Below are 18443 nucleotides of genomic sequence, written 5' to 3'. Positions count from 1 at the left end.
TAAAAAAGAATAACTCTTATTAATTGAAAAAAAAAAAATCAATCAAGAATAAAGGGGAGATATCAACTGTATACTAAAAATTGTATCATAATTATTATTACGTTATCAACACTTTTTCCTTGAGTAAAGCATGATATATATAATCCAAACCTTTGATTGAACTCAAGATGATCAAATATAAAGCTTTAGTATTAGTTACCTCCCGGTGGTCTTGTTCAAGATTCATGTAATAATTAATTAGAGCTCGAAAATTCAATCATGTACCATAAAAATCTAATTGTAATTATAAGTTCATACATCATGCTCAAAAGATGGCGTTAAAGATTTTAAAAATGAAGAAATTCATGCTCAAAAAAGAAATTTATTCTGGTATTATCTGTTGCGGGATCTTATTAAACTGATCTCAGGCTTCTGCAGTTACTGTTTGATAGTGCCAATTTCTGTTATGATTTATTTCTTATGGTAAATTTATATTAAAGTAAATATCATGTGAAATATGCCTTGATAGATCATCTTGTTTTATGATGCCTTAAGTATTTAGACGACTGAATTATTCCCAGCAAACTCTAGTCTTAAAATCCTTTTTTGGTACTTCCGCTTGTGCTTAAGTTGCTTGGAGTATAGCATCTGTCAATCAAACAAAAAACAGCATTGAGCAGTTTATTAGAACATTTAAGTGATAGATCATGCATTTGGGTATCACAAGCACAAAAGAACCTTCTGTTTAGTGTTTTTTCCACTTCAAAATATGTAAATCTTCATCGTTGATTAGAAAAGGTTTTTCTTTGTCCTTGGGCAGGTTTTTATACAATCTGATGTGTTTGAAGTTGCTGTTGACATGAGAAAACAGTTTGACTCGGAGTGTGGTGCACTTCAACACATTGACATGGTTGATCCAAGCGTGCTATGTGATGATGAGGGATGGTTATTGAACAATCCAATGGGTATCAGGACTGAAAGAGAAATCCATGCAGAATTCGAAGGCGCAAAAATTTACAGAAGGTTGTACCAGAAAAGTACAGTAATAAATTAGAAGAAAGGAAAGCGGCAGGACTAAAGATCCCAAATTGAGGCAGATGGCTCTCATCTTGTACATATCAAAATAGATTCAACTTAAAATGTAGAAATAAGATTTTAGCATGAACAACTCCTTTTCTTATTTTAGATTGCGACTTTCTTTGTTAAAAAAAATGTGTGCATATATGCAAAAATTTTCATTCTAAAAAAAAAATTGATTTCAAAGTTCAAATTTGAGAATATAATTGAGTTTTAGGCACTCTTCCATTTTGTTACTATGAAACTTCATAGCATTTTCTTGAATGCATTGAAAACCCCATATTTGCAACTAGCAAACAGCCATTGCTAACAATCATTCTTTGTTCATGAGGAAGCAAAAAATCCTACCGTTATCATAGTCGGCTATAAGGATTGACAGATTTGACGCTTTCAAACCCTGGTCTGAATTAACAAATCATTCCAGGCTTCAACCTTGCGTTGCGTAAATTGACTTGATAAAACAACTTCTTCGAAAGTTATTTCAGATAATAAAGAAACGAAAATGTTTCATACATTCCAATTGTGTTGCAGCACATTGTATAGTGCACCAACGTGCATCAGTGAAACTGCCGATGTTTGCCGACAACGAAACAATTTTAAATATTTTATAATTAATTTTTTATAAAAATATATGTATCATTATTTTTAATTACAAAAAATAAAAAATATGAAAAATAATTTTAGAATATAAAGAAGAGAATTAAATGTTAAAAAAAAAGAAAAATGATATAGTTTTGTGAAATTTAAAAAATAAATAAATAAATTGAGAAAATATGAATATTTATATTTTAGAATCACGGCTCTCTATATTTATCACGTGACTTAAATTTATGTAGCAAATGTGAAGATTTAGATAAAAAAGTGAATGGTGGAGTAGCATTTTTTTTTTTTTGGTCCAAATGACTGTCATGATATTCAGATATTGAAAAATATGAATATTTTCAGCTTTTCATATAAAATTGAATTGGGTTTTGATCAGTTTATTAAAAAGGGAAATTTTACTCTGGTAATAAATTTTAAGATATTATCACATAGAAAGCAGGAATCTTATTTTATATATATATATATATATATATATAAAAAGATTTTATCACATTTCAAAATCACGATATATATATTAAATTTCAATAAAATTTACATTAAATTATAAAACAATCCTAAAAAAATTGTTGACATCATAAATCAACTTTAAATTTTATAAAAAAAATATTTCATTTTTACCACTTTAATCTATGTTATTTGTAGTAATAATCGTACTTGGACTAAAGTTTTTACAAGTAAATTAAAATTTGACATATGCACTGTGTTGTTTAAAAGAAAAATTAGGTTGTGGTTTTGAAAATGTATTTAGACAAAAGTTAGGTAGTTTTTTAAAAGTGGATAGTTATTTTTTATTCAAGTGAAAAGACAAAAATAATTTTTATTTTATATTTTATTAATAAAGAAGTGAATATGTTCCTTAATAATTAAGAGAGAAATTCAAGTGATGTAAGTAAAGATATTATATTAGAAAGTACGTATGATGAAGAATAAAGTAAAACACAACCGCCTTGAAGCAACGCGTACTAAAATGAATGCGAAAAATTTTTAAAAAATTGGTCATCTTTTCCTATAAATATTTGCCTCCAAAAGCTAGAACTCTCCCAAAACATCTTCTTCCATAAAAATCATTTCGATAAATATATTATTTTTTGTTTGCAAAGCTAAAGGAAAGGAGTTTCGGTCCCAAAAATCCTTCAACCAAGGTAAAAGAAACGAAACCTATCTCTCTACCTCGTTTCTTTCGTTTGCAATAATATTTTCTTTGCTTTGATCCAAAATTCCTGATTTTTTTCTTCTCTCTATCTGCCAATTCATGTAATCTTTTCCCCTTGTTTCTTGTTTTTGGGGTGTATTTAGTTCTGGGTTTAATCCATAATTTCGATATCTTTCGTTTTTATTGGTAAAAGTTTTGATCTTGTATTATCTACGGGGTTTCCTTTCTTTTCTTTTCTTTTTTTTTTTTTTAATATTCTTATCATAGAATAACTTCAATTTCAATTCAAATGAAACATATGATGTTTAATCGTTTGGGCCTTATTTGTTTGCATGTATATATGTTTGATTGATTATGTATGGTATATAGATGTGTGTTTGCTATACATGCATGTCTATGTAGCATGTCACCTTGTTCGCAAAGGCAAAGGACTATGTATGTGTGTTTTGTTGTATGAATATGGACATCCGTTTATGTATGTGCCTTTAGATCCAACACATTCACCATGCAGACAGTAAATTTAGAGGAGAAGAATATATGGATGTGTATGCCCATGAATATTTCATGAATAAAAAGCACCCATATATATGGCAATAAATTGTAAAGACAATGAAATGAAATCATAGCTCGTTTATAACTCTCACTGGATGTACTCTCAATAGAATTGTTTTATTTTGTAAATTTCTTGTCATTATTGATAAAGCAAGAGAAAATTTTCTGATTTTATCACGTGTTATTGCTATCTTCCAAGCCTTTAAATGATGGATTTTGAAGTTAGCATTCTTGTATTCATGGTACTCTAAAATGTCGTAATGTCAATTTCATTGTTAGTTTGAAGCATGTTCTTGACCTGATACCAGGATCGGTTATGATGCCTCCATCTTACCGTATAGAATCCTGATCAAATTAGTAGTGTTAATTAATAGCAGAGAGAGTATGGCTATTTGATGATTAATTCATTATTAATGGAAGTGGAAAACTTGTCTCTGTTTGATAGATGGCACTTCAGAATTCATTGTAAATTATGGAACTTGAATGTCATTGAAACTTCTTGATCTTCTCCTATTTTCTCTTCATAATCTCACTTTTTCTTGTATCAACTTTATGAAACCAGCCAAGCCTTGTTTACTCTACTCATATCATAGCATTTGCTACTGTTTTCCTTTTCAGTGTTTTCTTTTCAATATTTTCCCTTGAAGTGTGTTTCAGCTGACAGTGTTTTGTTTTACTAACTTTTAACAGACTAGTTACTCAAACTCACTAATTTCAAGTTAAAGAAAAATGGGAGGTGGTAAGGACAAGCATGAAGGCGAGTCAAGTGACAAAGGGCTGTTCTCTAGTCTCGCTGGCTATGCTGCTGGACATTATCCTCCGCCTGGATCCTACCCTCCACAATGATATCCTCCACAAGGCTACCCACCGGCTGGATATCCTCCTCCTGGAGGATACCCTCCGGCAGCTTATCCAACTCATAGTGGACATCCACCAGCTGGTTATCCTGGTATGCTCAATTACCCTTTATTTTTCCTATGGCTGTTTCTTACTGCTGACATTAGATTGAAGTTGTTAATCCTCCCTAGAGAAGACCTTATGGTCTTTGATTTCCGCTCATGCTTCAAAACATAACATTGGATTTTAAACTTATGGCTGATTGTCACTCTTTTTTGTCTTCTTTCAATAAAGGTTTTTCACTTTTGCTTTAAAGCAAAAGAAGTCGCATCAATTTCTTCTTTGATGAACTGCATCCATTTTCTTTAACCTTCAAAACTCAAAAAGGATCTGGAGTGATGTTCAATTACATATAAATACTATTTTATTTTAATCTTATAGCATCATTTGACTTGAATAGTAAAATTTACAGGACAAGGTTCACATGGACATGGTGTGGGAGGATTAATAGCTGGGGGTGCTGCTGCTGCGGCTGCTTTATATGGGGCTCAACATATGGCACATGGAGCTCATCATCTTGCGCATGGGGGTTACTATGGCCATGGTCATGGAAAATTCAAACATGGGAAATTTAAGCATGGGAAGTTTGGGAAGCATGGCATGTTTGGTAAACATTAGGGATACAAGAAGTGGAAGTAAATTCCTGTCTCTGTCCCATATGTCTCCTATCATACTGGTATACCCTTTTAATAGTTACTGACTTGGTCCTTTCTTGACTTCCCCCCATAAACGTGGATTTGTTTCAGTTTATTTGTGCCTGGCATGTTAATACTATCACAGCTGCTTATATATGTGCTGTTGTTTTTGTATATGAATGAGTTGGTTTCATTGGAAAGAGAGTTGCATGTGATCCCTTTAGCCCTTTGCTAATAATACCAGGTAATTTGTTTGTTTGGTTGATGAAAACAGCCTTTGCAAGAAGTATATGCTGGTGGAAAACGGGGGGGCAATTGAAATTATTTGTAGCTAATAGGAAACCAACACTTTTCTGTTCTCTGTTAGGTGCTAACTCATTGCTAGACTCATTGAACGGTTTCCAGTTTTGTCAATTGCCTTTCTAATTGATTTATATTCACTTTTACAATTTAGTATTGTTTTCTCTTAACTATTAAAAGAACATGTAGCAAAAAATCCAAAACTATACAAATTGTTTTCCATTCCATTGGTACATTAAAAAAAGGGAAGATCAAATTAAGAGATATTATTTTGTTACGTATTTAGGATTTGAATTTTGATAATTGGAATTAAAAATGTGACATTTTATTTATTATTACTAGATGTATAATATTTTAATAGTTCACATGACGGTCTAAGAATTTTTGGACAGTTTTGGGCTTTGGCTACAAAATCTAAGTGAAGCCCGGGCTAAAAGTCCAAGACAAGTAACCCACGTTTGGACACCTTAATACGACCGAGAAAAGATTTGTCTTGGATTCTATAACAAAGTCTACTTGCACATAAAATTTCAAGGTTCTAGAATAACATAAAATAATTAGTCTGGAGAAAATAACTTAAGAACAAAACAAATTCAATTATCCTAAACATGTTTGGCACTTACTAAGACAAGAAAATGGGGATAATCAAAACAAAATGTTATAGTATTTAAGTTTCAAACAAAAAGGAAAAAAATGTAATTTAACCACTAATAAAATTGCAAATTAAACTAAAAGGTCTCAAATTCAAGATTTAATTATTCAGTTCATACAATTACTTTTAAAATATAACAATCAATAAGTTTACAATTTAAATTTTAACATTTATAATTTTTTTCTATTGGAATTTTTAGAACTAAAAAACTAAAAAAGTATTAAGATTAGACCAAAGAACACTAAAGCCGCTAGGGGCATAGAGTGAGTGTAAAAGGGGATTGAGAGAGGGATGGGATGGCCCAGCTGGCAATACAAAGGCCGTGTACGACCATGTGCATGGCTTATTTGATAAGAAAAGATGATGGAAAAATCTCTTGTATCTTTGAAAGGGAGATGCCGCCCTAGTCCTCACTCATACTCAATCAACAACTTGTTTCAATCTAATATTATTATTTAGTTGATTAAACTTGATTTATGTTCATACTTCTTACCTCTTGTTTTTAGTCAAATTTGAATAAGAAACATAATAATTCTTTAATTATACCAAAGATTATGTAGCTTCATATCCTTACAATATATTTCTTCCCAATTAGTATAATAATACCTGAATGTGCCAACCAGATCAATATTTGAAAATCTCAAATATTAAAATACAATATATGAGTATTAATATTTTCTAGATATAATTCAAGATAAATATGTACCATAGCAGAAATAATATGTAAATTTAATTTGTATCTTTTTTTAATAAATTTTTGTCTAAATAGATAAGAATGTAATGTGAATAAGAGAGTTTCGAAATAAAATTAAAAAATGTATTATAAATTTTAATCAATCACATATATTTTTTTTAAATATCTTGTACTATATTTGATATTTTTTTTAAAAGATTTGGTTCAAAATTGTATTTTAACATAATATTTATTTTGTTAAGCATCTAACTCATAATCAATTCATAGTAAACGGAAGAGTCCAACTTAAATATAAGACTAAAAAATATTAAAAATTTATTAAATATGGGATGACCCACTTTAACATATCTAAATATCACAATTTTTTCTTCTTAAAATAATTTACGCAAGTCATTTTATTTATGCATAGTGAAGAAAATTTGAAAAGAAATAACTTATTATTATTTTTATTATTTACTTGGTGAAAGGATATTGGAAGTAGTAAATAAACAAAACACATAGCTTTGTGATTTTAAATTTAAAATTCCAACACCATAATATTAAAAAAGCTCATTTATCCACATTTATTATGTAATGTATAAATATAGACAATTTCTTTCCTTGTGTCATCTTATCCACTTTGAATATGATTTTATTGAATTACTTCTTAGGTAAGAGAACAAGGTTTTATACCAAGTGCCACATGGGTGACCCAAAGACATAAGTTATGTTTTTCATTACTTTATTTTTCATTTTTTATTTTTAAGTTTATTTTGCTTTCGAGATGATTTGAACATGGTTGGCCTTTGAATGGACAGAGTCATATATATATATATATATGGTAAAACAACTTGTTATGTCTGAAAAAAAAAATTGCCGGTTGTTATATAGTTTTATATTGAAAATAGAGGCAAGAAACCGTGTTTGAAGGCTACGAGTTTATAACAATTTATAAATGTAATATTTTATTCAATTAAATAGTATAAAGAGAGGGTAAAAAGGTTAAGAGCATATTAACAATTAAAAAATAGAAGAGATATGCATGTTTTTTTATTTTTTTAGTACGATAAAAATACATTAATTATTAAGTTAAATGTTTACCTATAATTATTTATAACAATATATTAAATTTGGGTTCTTTTATTATTTTTTTAAATTGATTATCAAATGATAACAATTGAGATTTTTTTAAAGTTTTTTTATTAAAAAATAAAAAAGTTGAAAAAATAACAAAAATATCATCAAAATCTCAATTAAAAATTAACTAAAATTCATGATAATAAAATGAGATAAAAATTTTATTAAATAAAAACGTTGATATAAATATGAACTTAATCAAATGCAATAAATATCAATCAACTATTAATTTTGTAATGATAAAAAATAACATATATAATATATGAATTAGTTATAATTTAAATGTTAAAATTGATTTTAATTTTTATGTATATATTATTTCAATAAATTATATATTTTATGAAAATTATTCTATTTATACTATTATTTATAATTTCAACAAAAATAAAAGGGTGAAAATAATACAATTAATTAAAGTACATAAAATAGGATTAAATAACACATTTGAAGTATTTATTTTATACATATATTATTATTATATAAAAAATTATATAATACACGAAAACTATATTTATGCTTAAGTTTATTTTTTAATAAAATTTTTGAATGATAGAGATTTGAACCCAACTCTTCGATAAACAAAAATGCATATTTATTGTTAAATAAAATATTTAAATATTAAATTTATCTTTTACCTTACATTTCAATTTATTAAAATAAGCTTATGAGAGGTTTAATTAATTATATAAAAAATATGCAAAAATATATAAATATATAAATATTTTTAAAACTTAAAGCGTATTTAAATAAGAATTTTTGATCCCGCAGCTAAGCGCGGACAAAATTTTCTAATTTCTATTTTAAAGAGTTCATGAAACTCTTTGATTGGGGCTAGGGAGGATTGTTCTACATCATTCACCAATCATTCTTTATTATCCTTTCTTAACTCTATATATATGGAAAAGAAAATTTTTTATGATTAATATATAAATGAAAGTAGCTGTCACAAATGGTAGATAGAAAAATTGGGATTGAAAATGATTTTTATTTTTTTTAATGAGGAATCTTGAAAATCAAGAAATGAAAAAAAGAAAAAAAAACAACCCATTTAGAGTCAAAGTCATAAAATCAATGTACTATATATCAACACCTAGGGTTTTTTCATGTTTAACATTTGTTATTGGTCCTTTTCCCCTTTTTGTTTAAAATTGTAGGGTTTTAATTGAGTTATCAACAAGGACAACAACGACCTACTACAAGTGTTTTGCATGTTCAGGTGAAGAGTTGTTTAATGGCTTGGGGCCAATTTCCTCATGCTTGCACATGCAATATAGCTGTCCATATCCCTTGATTTTTGCAGCCAAATTTTTGACCTTTCGAGCAAGATTTTGTTCGACATGTTGGTTGACAATGCCATTTTTGGAGACTTCTGCAACTTTTGTCTGAGATTCACCCTCCCAATTACCTTGACTTAGGGCATGGAAAACTAAGAAAAAGAGAAAATTCAAGGAACCTTTTTTGTTTTCACTTGGAAGATTTTTTTAGTAAAGCGTGAAAAGCATAATTGACTCTTTCTTATGGCGTGTTGGCGTAACACATGAGGTCATATACCTAAAGCTTATAACTTTTTAAATGAATAGAATATATGGTTTAATCCAAATAATTTACATATTTTTTTTAAGAGATAAATTCTTACTATATCAAGATTTGATTTCAAAAATTGTAATAAGTTTTTTTTTTTTTTTTTAAATCCTCTAGGCTTCGACCTCTCTTGTAAAAAAATATTATTATTCAATATTCATTTATTTTTAAACAAAATTTTTAATTTTTATCTATATCTATCGAATGATTTTAAAATATATTCATCACATTCGCTTAATGCTCTTAAAATTTTATTTTCAAAATATTTTTCACAAAAAATGAAGAATAGTTAATAAAAAAAACCAACTGAAAAAAAATCAATCAAAAATAAAGACGAGATATCAACTGTATACTAAAAATTGTATTATAATTATTATTACATTATCAACACTTTTTCCTTGAGTAAAGCATGATATATATATAATCCAAAACTTTGATTGAACTCAAGATGATCAAAGATAAAGCTTTAGTATTAGTTAACTCCCCGTGGTCTTGTTTAAGAGTCATGTAATAACTAATTAGAGTTCCAAAATTCAAACATGTACCACAAAAATCTAATTGTAATTATAAGTTCATACATCATGCTCAAAAGATGGCATTAAAGATTTTAAAAATGAAGAAATTTATGAACATATTGGTTCTAGGTTAACATTTTGATGATATGATCAAAAATTTAGGAGTGAACGTTGAAATTATTATTGTCCTATTTTTATTTTTCTAGTCCTAATGTCAAACTTAGTGAGATTGGAACAAATATATAAAAGAACTACATATAATTTTTTTTTGCACAATTTGAGGATAAAAACATTTTAGGTTTTTAAATTAATAAAATATTTTTTTAAAAAATAATTATATAAATTATTTGAATTAAAGTAAAATTTAAAATAAATATTTTTTGTACAACTAGCAAATCTCAAAAAAAAAATAAAAGTTGTAATAATTTTTTCCTTGAAGAAAAAGAAAGTATTCTAACTCTAAGCTAAGCCGCCAAAGCCAATTTTCCTTTTCCATTACGTGGTCTTTGGGCAATTTTTTGTGCATTTTGTTTATGTCAAAAAAAAAGAAAAGAAAAAGAAAAACATAAAGTGGGGCTTTTCCCATCCCATCCCACGCTTCACGCTTGTTTCTTTCTCATCTTAGAGACTAATTTATTTTGCTTCTTTATATAGAAAAAAAAATAGATAAAAGTATATTCTTCCATTTTCAAAATTTTTAAGTTAACTTTTTAAGGTTTTATTTTCAAAAAATAAAATTCAAAAAACCTTTTTTAAAAAGAAAATGTATTTTAAAAAAATAAAAATTGGATAATAGATAACAAGTCTCATTGGATAAGGTATTTTTTAAAAAAATAAAATAGTAAAAAAATTTCTTTAGCATTTTATGAATATTTAAAAATAAGAACTTTACTTCCAAAAACATATTTTTAGGGATATCCAAAAAAAAATTATGTACAAATGAGATCAAAATAAAAACATTTCAAAAACTAAAAAAAAATAATATATTACAAATTTTACTTTTTGGACTAGTGCTTCCACAAGCTTTAATTTTTTGAACTCGAGGATGTGAGATAAACACCAATGAAAATTTAGAAAATACTTTTTTTTTAAATAATATAACATAGTTTTGAAAATAATTTTAAAATATATAAAAAATATAAAGTTTAAAATTTTTTTGATTGGTATAAACTCTAGATTATGCAACAATAAGGAATGGATTGAATTAATAGGAATCTTGTATTTTATTTATAAAATTTAAATTTAATTTTCATTGTTAATAATTTTACTGAATATACTATTTATAAATTTAATATAAATCAAGACTTGAAATATTTTCGATTTTAAAATTTTTGTAATAAAAAATATAATAAACAAAGAAATAAAGAAATCAGTTACGATGATGAAGTCAGGCATATGGCTCCGAAAGCGATTCCTTCTTCCCAGTGCATCTCAGCCAAACCCCAGCGTTGATTACAGCTGTATTCACGTCCTCTCTCTCCTCGATTTTTCCTTTTTAGTTTATTCTATTTCTATTAATAATTTATTTATTTATTTAATTTTGTTTTGCATAAAATATTTTTCTTCCCTTTCTCCATAGATAGTCATAGTAATACTAAGAAAAAGACAAAGTCTTAACTTTCTCCGTCTATTTCGTGACGAATTATGCAATTTTTTTAAAAAATTATCTTTGAATATAATTGCAGACATTTAGAGAGAAAAATATAATCAAAAGAAAACAGATTGAAAGGGGGATAGAAGGAGAGAGATTTATAAATATAAGAAAAAAAAAGAAAAGAAAAGAGAGGTTCCTCGTAATTTGTTAAATAGTCTGTCGTTAAAACCCAGATTGTCTTAAAAGCCCTTTTAAAGCCTTATGCTTCTTCCTTCAGGGCTTCAGCACCAATCATCCTTCACATTATTTAGAAAAGCTTAGCTTTTTCTGGAGAAGGGAAAAAAGAAATTTTTTGGGGTTAGAGCCAGAAAAAGGAAAGGATTTTTGGACTCTGGGGAATGATGTTTTGATGGTTTCCTTTCTGGGAAATTTGCGTCCTTCAGCTTTTGTATGAGGAAAAAGATTCACCCAAAGGTGGGTTCTTTTTTTTTTTTTTTTTTAAATATTGATTTGGGTTTTTGTGTTTGTGTGTGGGTTATTTTAGGTGACTTTGACTTTTCTTAGTTGGTTGGGTGCAAATTTTTAGCTGGGTTTTTTAGTTGGGTTTCCTTGTTTTTGTTTGGTTTGCAAGTAACCAAGAAATCTTTTTTGAAATTCAATGTGGGTTTTCCTTTTTAAGTGGAAATTCTATACAGGATTTCTATTTTAAGTGGGAATTCTTGGTGGGTTTTTCCTTTTGAGTTCAAGTTTCGAGGCGTTTTTTCCTTTCTTTTTGGGTTGGTTGATGGGAAAAGTATGTTAAAAGAATAGAATTTGGAACTCTAAACAACATGTTTCTTGTTTGTAAGTTTGGATTCTATTAAAATATAGTCTTTCTCATGGAAGCTTAATTATGGTAACTTTTGGTTTAGTTGAGGTCAGTTGTTTGTTTTAGGAGGAACTTGAAGGTGTCAGAAGAATGATTGAAGCCATATTGCATTGTTAAGTGTATAATGAAATTTTACTAAAGATACTGATGGCTTTTTTAATTTATATGATCAATTTCATGAGCATAGAATGATTAAATGAAAAGTTAGTTAGGAAAAATGATCATGGATGGCTTGCTTCTTATCTTGACTGTTTCTGGGCATATTCTTTTTCTTATTACCGTGTAGAAAATGAGGTGTCCAGTAGTTCTAGGATCTTTAGTAGTCTATTTATAGAAACCAAAACACACGATATCCTTCAATAACGTCAACTTTTGCTACTACTTTCTATTCCTTGTTGCACATATGATAATTGTAGTTTACATTGCAAGAATTTCAGATCTATTTCTACTCGAGGATTCATCCTGTTTCCAGTTTCTTAGTCTTCTATGAGCTGATTGAAATTTTTGTTATTTTTCAGTGATTTTAATGTTCGATTTGAATTATCTTTAAGTTGACTGGAAAGTTTTGAACTTATAGAAGAGTAAGCAGAAAGTTAAAAGAAGCATTTAGGTGCACGAAAATGGCTGTCGTTGGAAACAACAGCATATATGACTTTGCTTAATGATCCTGTATAGACATTTATGTTGATTGTTGGGAGTTCCTGGGGTTTCATTTCAAGGATCATATGGTCCATACAAGCAATATGTATATGCTAATACATAATATGGTGTATGTTCCCTACATAAAAACAACCAAACTGACTAAGCTGTTTCAAGTACTTAACTGACTGCCTATATTGTCACCTTTTATATTTAATTAAAATCATATTGATTGAAGTTATCAACAAGCACATGGCCTATTGAGGCAATAAGTTTGCTATAACATGCTTCTGATTTTGTTTTTGTGATCTAATCTTCTCTTGTCTGCTTGCATGACAGGGTTGTTGAGTTGTATAGCTTAAAGCTTTTTATACAATGGGGAAATATTTGTGACAATAATGGATCCTCAGGCTTTCATCAGGTTGTCAATAGGCTCACTGGGTCTGAGGATTCCTGGATCAGCCCTGACTTCATCAAAACCTGGAATTCATGCATTCTCTTCCCCATATTCATGTGAGATAAGACTCCGAGGCTTCCCTGTGCAAACAACATCAATTCCCTTAGTATCCTCACCTGAAGCTACACCTGATATTCACAGCATTGCCTCAAGCTTTTATCTAGAAGACTCTGATTTGAAGGCTTTGCTGACGCCTGGCTGTTTCTATAACCCCCATGCATATCTGGAGATCAATGTCTTCACTGGGAGGAAAGGGTCACATTGTGGTGTTGGAGTCAAGAGACAACAGATTGGAACATTCAAGTTGGAGGTGGGTCCTGAATGGGGTGAAGGAAAGCCGGTGATTCTTTTTAATGGATGGATTGGCATTAGCAAAAACAAACCTGAGAACGGAAAACCAGGAACAGAGCTTCATTTGAGGGTAAAACTAGATCCTGATCCAAGATATGTATTCCAATTTGAAGATGTAACCATGTTGAGTCCTCAGATAGTACAGCTTAAAGGTTCCATCAAACAACCAATTTTCAGTTGCAAATTTAGTCGAGACAGGTGATGTAAAGCTATAAATTGCTTAATCTGTTCCATTTGTTGAAGTTAAAATTTGAAAAGCTGTAATTAATCTCAGTTTTTAAAATATATTTTGACCCATTTAGTTGACTCTTGGAAACAATAGCCAGGCTGCTTTTAAAAAATCAATAAGAATTTAAGATATATTTTCTAGTTATTTCTTCATTGTTAATGAAACTTTTCATGATTGTTTTGAACTATGCAGGGTAGCAAAGGTGGACCCATTAAGCACTTACTGGTTAGGTTCTGCTGACAATTTAGACATAGAGACAGAGAGAAGAGAGAGGAAAGGATGGAAGGTGAAGATACATGATCTCTCTGGCTCGGCTGTTGCAGCAGCCTTCATAACCACTCCCTTTGTGCCATCAACAGGTTGTGATTGGGTTGCCAGGTCCAACCCAGGAGCTTGGTTGATTGTTCGTCCAGATGTTTGCAGGCCAGAGAGCTGGCTGCCTTGGGGAAAACTTGAGGCGTGGCGTGAGCGTGGCATCAGAGACTCTGTATGCTGCCGATTTCACCTGTTGTCTGAAGCCCAGGATGCAGCAGAGGTTCTCATGTCCGAGATACTTATTAGTGCTGAAAAGGGTGGGGAGTTTTTCATCGACACTGACAGACAAATGCGGCAGGCACCAACTCCAATACCAAGTCCACAAAGCAGTGGAGACTTTTCAGCATTAAGTCCTATTGCTGCCGGCTTTGTAATGAGCTGCAGAGTACAAGGGGAAGGCAAGAGCAGCAAGCCATTGGTGCAACTGGCCATGCGACATGTGACATGTGTCGAGGATGCTGCCATCTTCATGGCACTTGCAGCAGCCGTTGACCTCAGCATTGAGGCATGCAAGCCTTTCCGAAGAAAGTTAAGGAGAGGATCCCATCGTTCCTTATGAAAAAGAGAGAGTTAGTGTGATTTATTTTCAATGAACAAAGATGGCTCCATATTTGTGTTAGTTTTTGTAACATTTGGCGTTGTGTACAGGATCTTCTGGTTTACGTGTGTTCAAAAATTGTATAACTCATTTATGGTGTCAGTACAGCCTAAATGACGCCTACCTATCCAGTCTTCAAGCTAGGGCCTTTGTACAGGTGGTGAGGTTATTCTGTTTTTCAGTTCTGATAAGGTTTGGGAATATTGAACTTTTACCTCCCTTCATCCTCGCGGTTTTCCCTCCTAAGGATTGATCAATTTTTACTTTTAGACCTAACCAAACTTTAGTCTGCACCTTCGGTTGTCATTGGTGCCATGATGTTTTAAAACTGCCAATTGGATTATATCCTGTTAAACTTAGAACTCGGTGCATCCACTGGTTACAATTGGAACCGTTGTGTGAAAATACGCTAATGGCACCTGAGGCACGGATCAGGTGGCGGACGCAATTCAACCAAATGCATGTGTCAATTTCCACCAGTAACCAAACTTTACAAATGGACTTTTGAAACAAAACTAGTTCTAGATGGTACATGCTATTGAGTTTAATTCATTGCAGGCCTTGGGGTTGTTAAGGTGCTTTGTCAATGTGGCTTCGAACACATGATGTGGAGCGCGAAAACATTGTTTCAATGAACTACAAGATAAAGATTTGTTTATGCGTTGAGAAGCTTATTTTTTGTTTTATTTATCGATGAATGGGCATTATTACGACATAACATAGCACGCCATTTTGAATGACCAAGTTACCATCTCGTTTGGATTCTGAAACAAATTGCAATTTAAAGGAGGTTGGGTTTGAAAAACGTAATGGAGAAGCAGGAAGATATAGCAACATGAGGAAGCTGAGGAAAGAAATTTCCCTTTTTAAGGAATAAGTGGCAGCCTCACTCAGCTCTCTGCAACTGAAAATAGGCATGAATTCCCGTTTTTTCACTCAAGATTTTGTTTTCCAAAAAATGTGAAAACCCTGAGAACAATTACTCACAAGAACAAATTAATTGGCATGAATTATATTTGGAAAATTCATTTCAAAACATTAACATTTCAAGAGATATCTTACCTGCATTCCAAACAACCTGATTGTGGCTAGAAATAGAAACGGTACAAACTTAGAACCATCAATGTCAATTTTTTGAGTTACAGCCACTAATTAAAGCCGTCACTAAGCCTCTGTTGTCTGAAACAACTTTTCAACCTCACTTATGGTACTGCGAGCATCTTCGAATTCTGAGCCTTCCTTCTCATTTGCTTCCTCCAACTCAGCCTGAAATTAAATATGTAATTAATCAAACTTCATTTACTTAACTGATCTTCAATCAGATATATAAAGTTATCAGGATATGAAATTAGGAAATCCAAAAATAACCTAATACAACAGCAAAGATTATAATCCAAATGCCATAACCATGTACACTAAAACAGAGGTGACAGCAGAACTTTTCCATTTCTTTTCCAAGTTAGTGTGAATTTTGAAAGTCAGTTATCTACCAGTGACAGCAGCTAGAGCTCTAATTATCTTTCTAGCACCTAAAAGATATCAGCAAATGCAAATTCGGTTATAAGCAGTATACATACGGGGCACAACTATGGATGGCAATGGATCGGGTTAGGGAGGATTTTTTTACCCCAAACCCAACCTGATTTTATAAACTTAATATCCGAACTTGATCCGATATTAAAATATTATTGTTAATACCCAACCCGTATATGTTTAAATCCGCAACTGATCCGACCTGAAATTAATAAAATATTAATATTTAATATAAAATATTATTTAATATTATATTTTAAATATAACTATAAAATTAAATAAATATAAAAATATATATAAACATAAATATAAAAAGTAAATAAATAATAAAAAATAATATATATACTGGATTGGGTTGGGGTGTGTTTGCATGAAACTTGACCATAACTTTTTTATAAAAAAATCCTACCTAAAACCCAATTTAAAAATTAAAAAAAAAAAGACCTTATAGGGTAGGGTTCGGTCAGAACTTGACGGGTGCAGATTGGATTGCCAACCCTAAGCACAACCCCTAAACAACTACTATCGGGACATAGTCCAATCAGAAAAACAATCTCTTTACAGAGGCCATGGCAATATAGATTTCAACAATGGATTAGTGCAGCAGATTTGATTACCAGTCCATCCAGCTTTGGTGCACCACAAACTCCAATACTGAAACAGAACTAATGAAATGATATTGAATATCATTCTTCATCCCTAACTTTTGAATCAAATTCAGTCAGGACCAAAGTCATTAATTAATATATTAAAACCAGATTGGGATGATCTATGAGACTCTTGTAGAACAAACAATGAAAAAGAATCAAATCACAGCTCATTAACAGTGAATTCAGTGAGAGAATAGCTTCATCAAATACTAATGTACAATACCAAAGTTCCTTTAAGGTCAGCCAATGAAGCCTCTAGCCGCTTGTGACAATCAGGGATCATCATCCTTGATTCAGCCAGCACATTTTCCTGTCCCAGCAGATAAAAATTAACATCTAATAGAAAGCAATACACATGTAGTTCCAAATTAAAGATACACAATTTTACCCAGTGAACAAATATCACTAATGAAAAATAACATAGGATTTTGCAGATGGGTTTTATCAACAACTTAAACCTCTTCAACAGTAAAAGTTTTACCAGCCCAAACAACCCTTAAAAAAGAGCAGCAATTGGAAATAGTAATACCTGTTGCTTGAGGTCATACGGGTCAGCTCCTTTCTCTTTCATGTCAGCTGTTTTTGCAGCTTCCCTTTCAACCTCTTTTTCATAAGAGTGCAGCTCTTTAACAATTCGCTTGCAAGTCGATGTCTTGATTTTCAGATTCCTAACTGTTGCCATGCTAACCTGTAAAAACCAAATGTTTTCGATTATTGATTTCGACACTAAAATTCCAAAAATATATCCCATATTTATACTATTTATCCTTGCATCCCACATTTCTATATTCCTTTTTACTATTAGTTTCCTTGCATTTTCTAGGAACCCAAACAGAGGGTTTGGGTTTCTCTGGAGAGAAAAGTTTGGGTCAGGGGAGAATCATTTCAGTAAGTAGAAAATTATTATTATTTTTGTTTGAAAATTTGAAGAGTTGGGTTTGATCGATCTTGTTTGATTAATGGAAAGAAAACCCCAAAAAATGAAAAAAAAAAAAAATACATACCTTCGGAAATGAGAGGGGATCTGAAGATCCGAGGACCGAGGAGTTGAAGTGAAGCTTCAAAAAGTATAAAGAAGGCCAACAAAAGGAAAATGGGATATGTTCATGGAGAAGGGCCTTTCTTTCTCTTTTTCTTTTAAATCAAGGAAGAAAAACACGGATTTATTAAAAAAATCAAGGATGCTTCAAAAGGGATTTTTTTTTGTTTTTTTGCTAGAAGGATACTTCGAAAGGATTTTCATTCTCTTGTCATAAAGATTATTTTAAAAAACTCAACAAATTGAGAGTTAATTAAATTTAATAACTTATATATTTGTATATCCATTTTATATTTAATACATATAAAATATAAAATTATAATATTATAATTAGTATTAACATGTGAAATATAAAATATATATTTTTATTTTTATTAAAATTTTAATCGAATTTTTTTTCTAAATATCGTTATGCC

General features: G+C 30.4%; 2 protein-coding genes and 1 pseudogene across 5 annotated transcripts; 2 read left to right on the top strand and 1 right to left on the bottom strand.

Moving 5' to 3' along the window:
* Positions 1–2673: 2673 nt before the first annotated feature.
* Positions 2674–5068, top strand: LOC149518139 (uncharacterized; annotated as a pseudogene). Its single transcript, XR_016343602.1, has 3 exons — positions 2674–2801; positions 4055–4313; positions 4674–5068. The product of XR_016343602.1 is annotated as an uncharacterized LOC149518139 (transcript).
* Positions 5069–11128: 6060 nt separating this feature from the next.
* LOC111276965 (uncharacterized) lies at positions 11129–15019 on the top strand. Of its 3 annotated transcripts, none has more exons than XM_022862970.2 (3): positions 11129–11214; positions 13195–13861; positions 14085–15019. In XM_022862970.2, the coding sequence occupies exons 2-3, from the start codon at positions 13254–13256 to the stop codon at positions 14764–14766; spliced, it is 1290 nt and encodes a 429-aa protein (XP_022718705.2). In that variant the 5' UTR covers positions 11129–11214; positions 13195–13253; the 3' UTR covers positions 14767–15019. The 3 variants fall into 3 exon arrangements, with proteins under 3 accessions (XP_022718705.2, XP_022718703.2, XP_089619924.1); XM_022862968.2 differs by lacking the exon at positions 11129–11214 and adding an exon at positions 11341–11822; XM_089763798.1 differs by lacking the exon at positions 11129–11214 and adding an exon at positions 11918–12070.
* A 769-nt stretch (positions 15020–15788) lies between these two features.
* Positions 15789–18244, bottom strand: LOC111276966 (tubulin-folding cofactor A). The gene is made up of 4 exons (XM_022862971.2): positions 17993–18244; positions 17518–17676; positions 17212–17298; positions 15789–16071 (listed from the first exon to the last, which is right to left on the bottom strand). The coding sequence occupies exons 2-4, from the start codon at positions 17668–17670 to the stop codon at positions 15970–15972; spliced, it is 342 nt and encodes a 113-aa protein (XP_022718706.2). The 5' UTR covers positions 17671–17676; positions 17993–18244; the 3' UTR covers positions 15789–15969.
* Positions 18245–18443: the final 199 nt, after the last annotated feature.

This window comes from Durio zibethinus, chromosome 7, assembly GCF_047325235.1.
Source record: "Durio zibethinus cultivar Kanyao isolate XHJ-2024 chromosome 7, ASM4732523v1, whole genome shotgun sequence".
In the NCBI taxonomy this organism is placed as follows: Eukaryota; Viridiplantae; Streptophyta; class Magnoliopsida; order Malvales; family Malvaceae; genus Durio; species Durio zibethinus.
The sequence above is the reverse complement of the archived record's forward strand: the minus strand, read 5'-3'. Positions and strand labels throughout refer to the sequence as shown.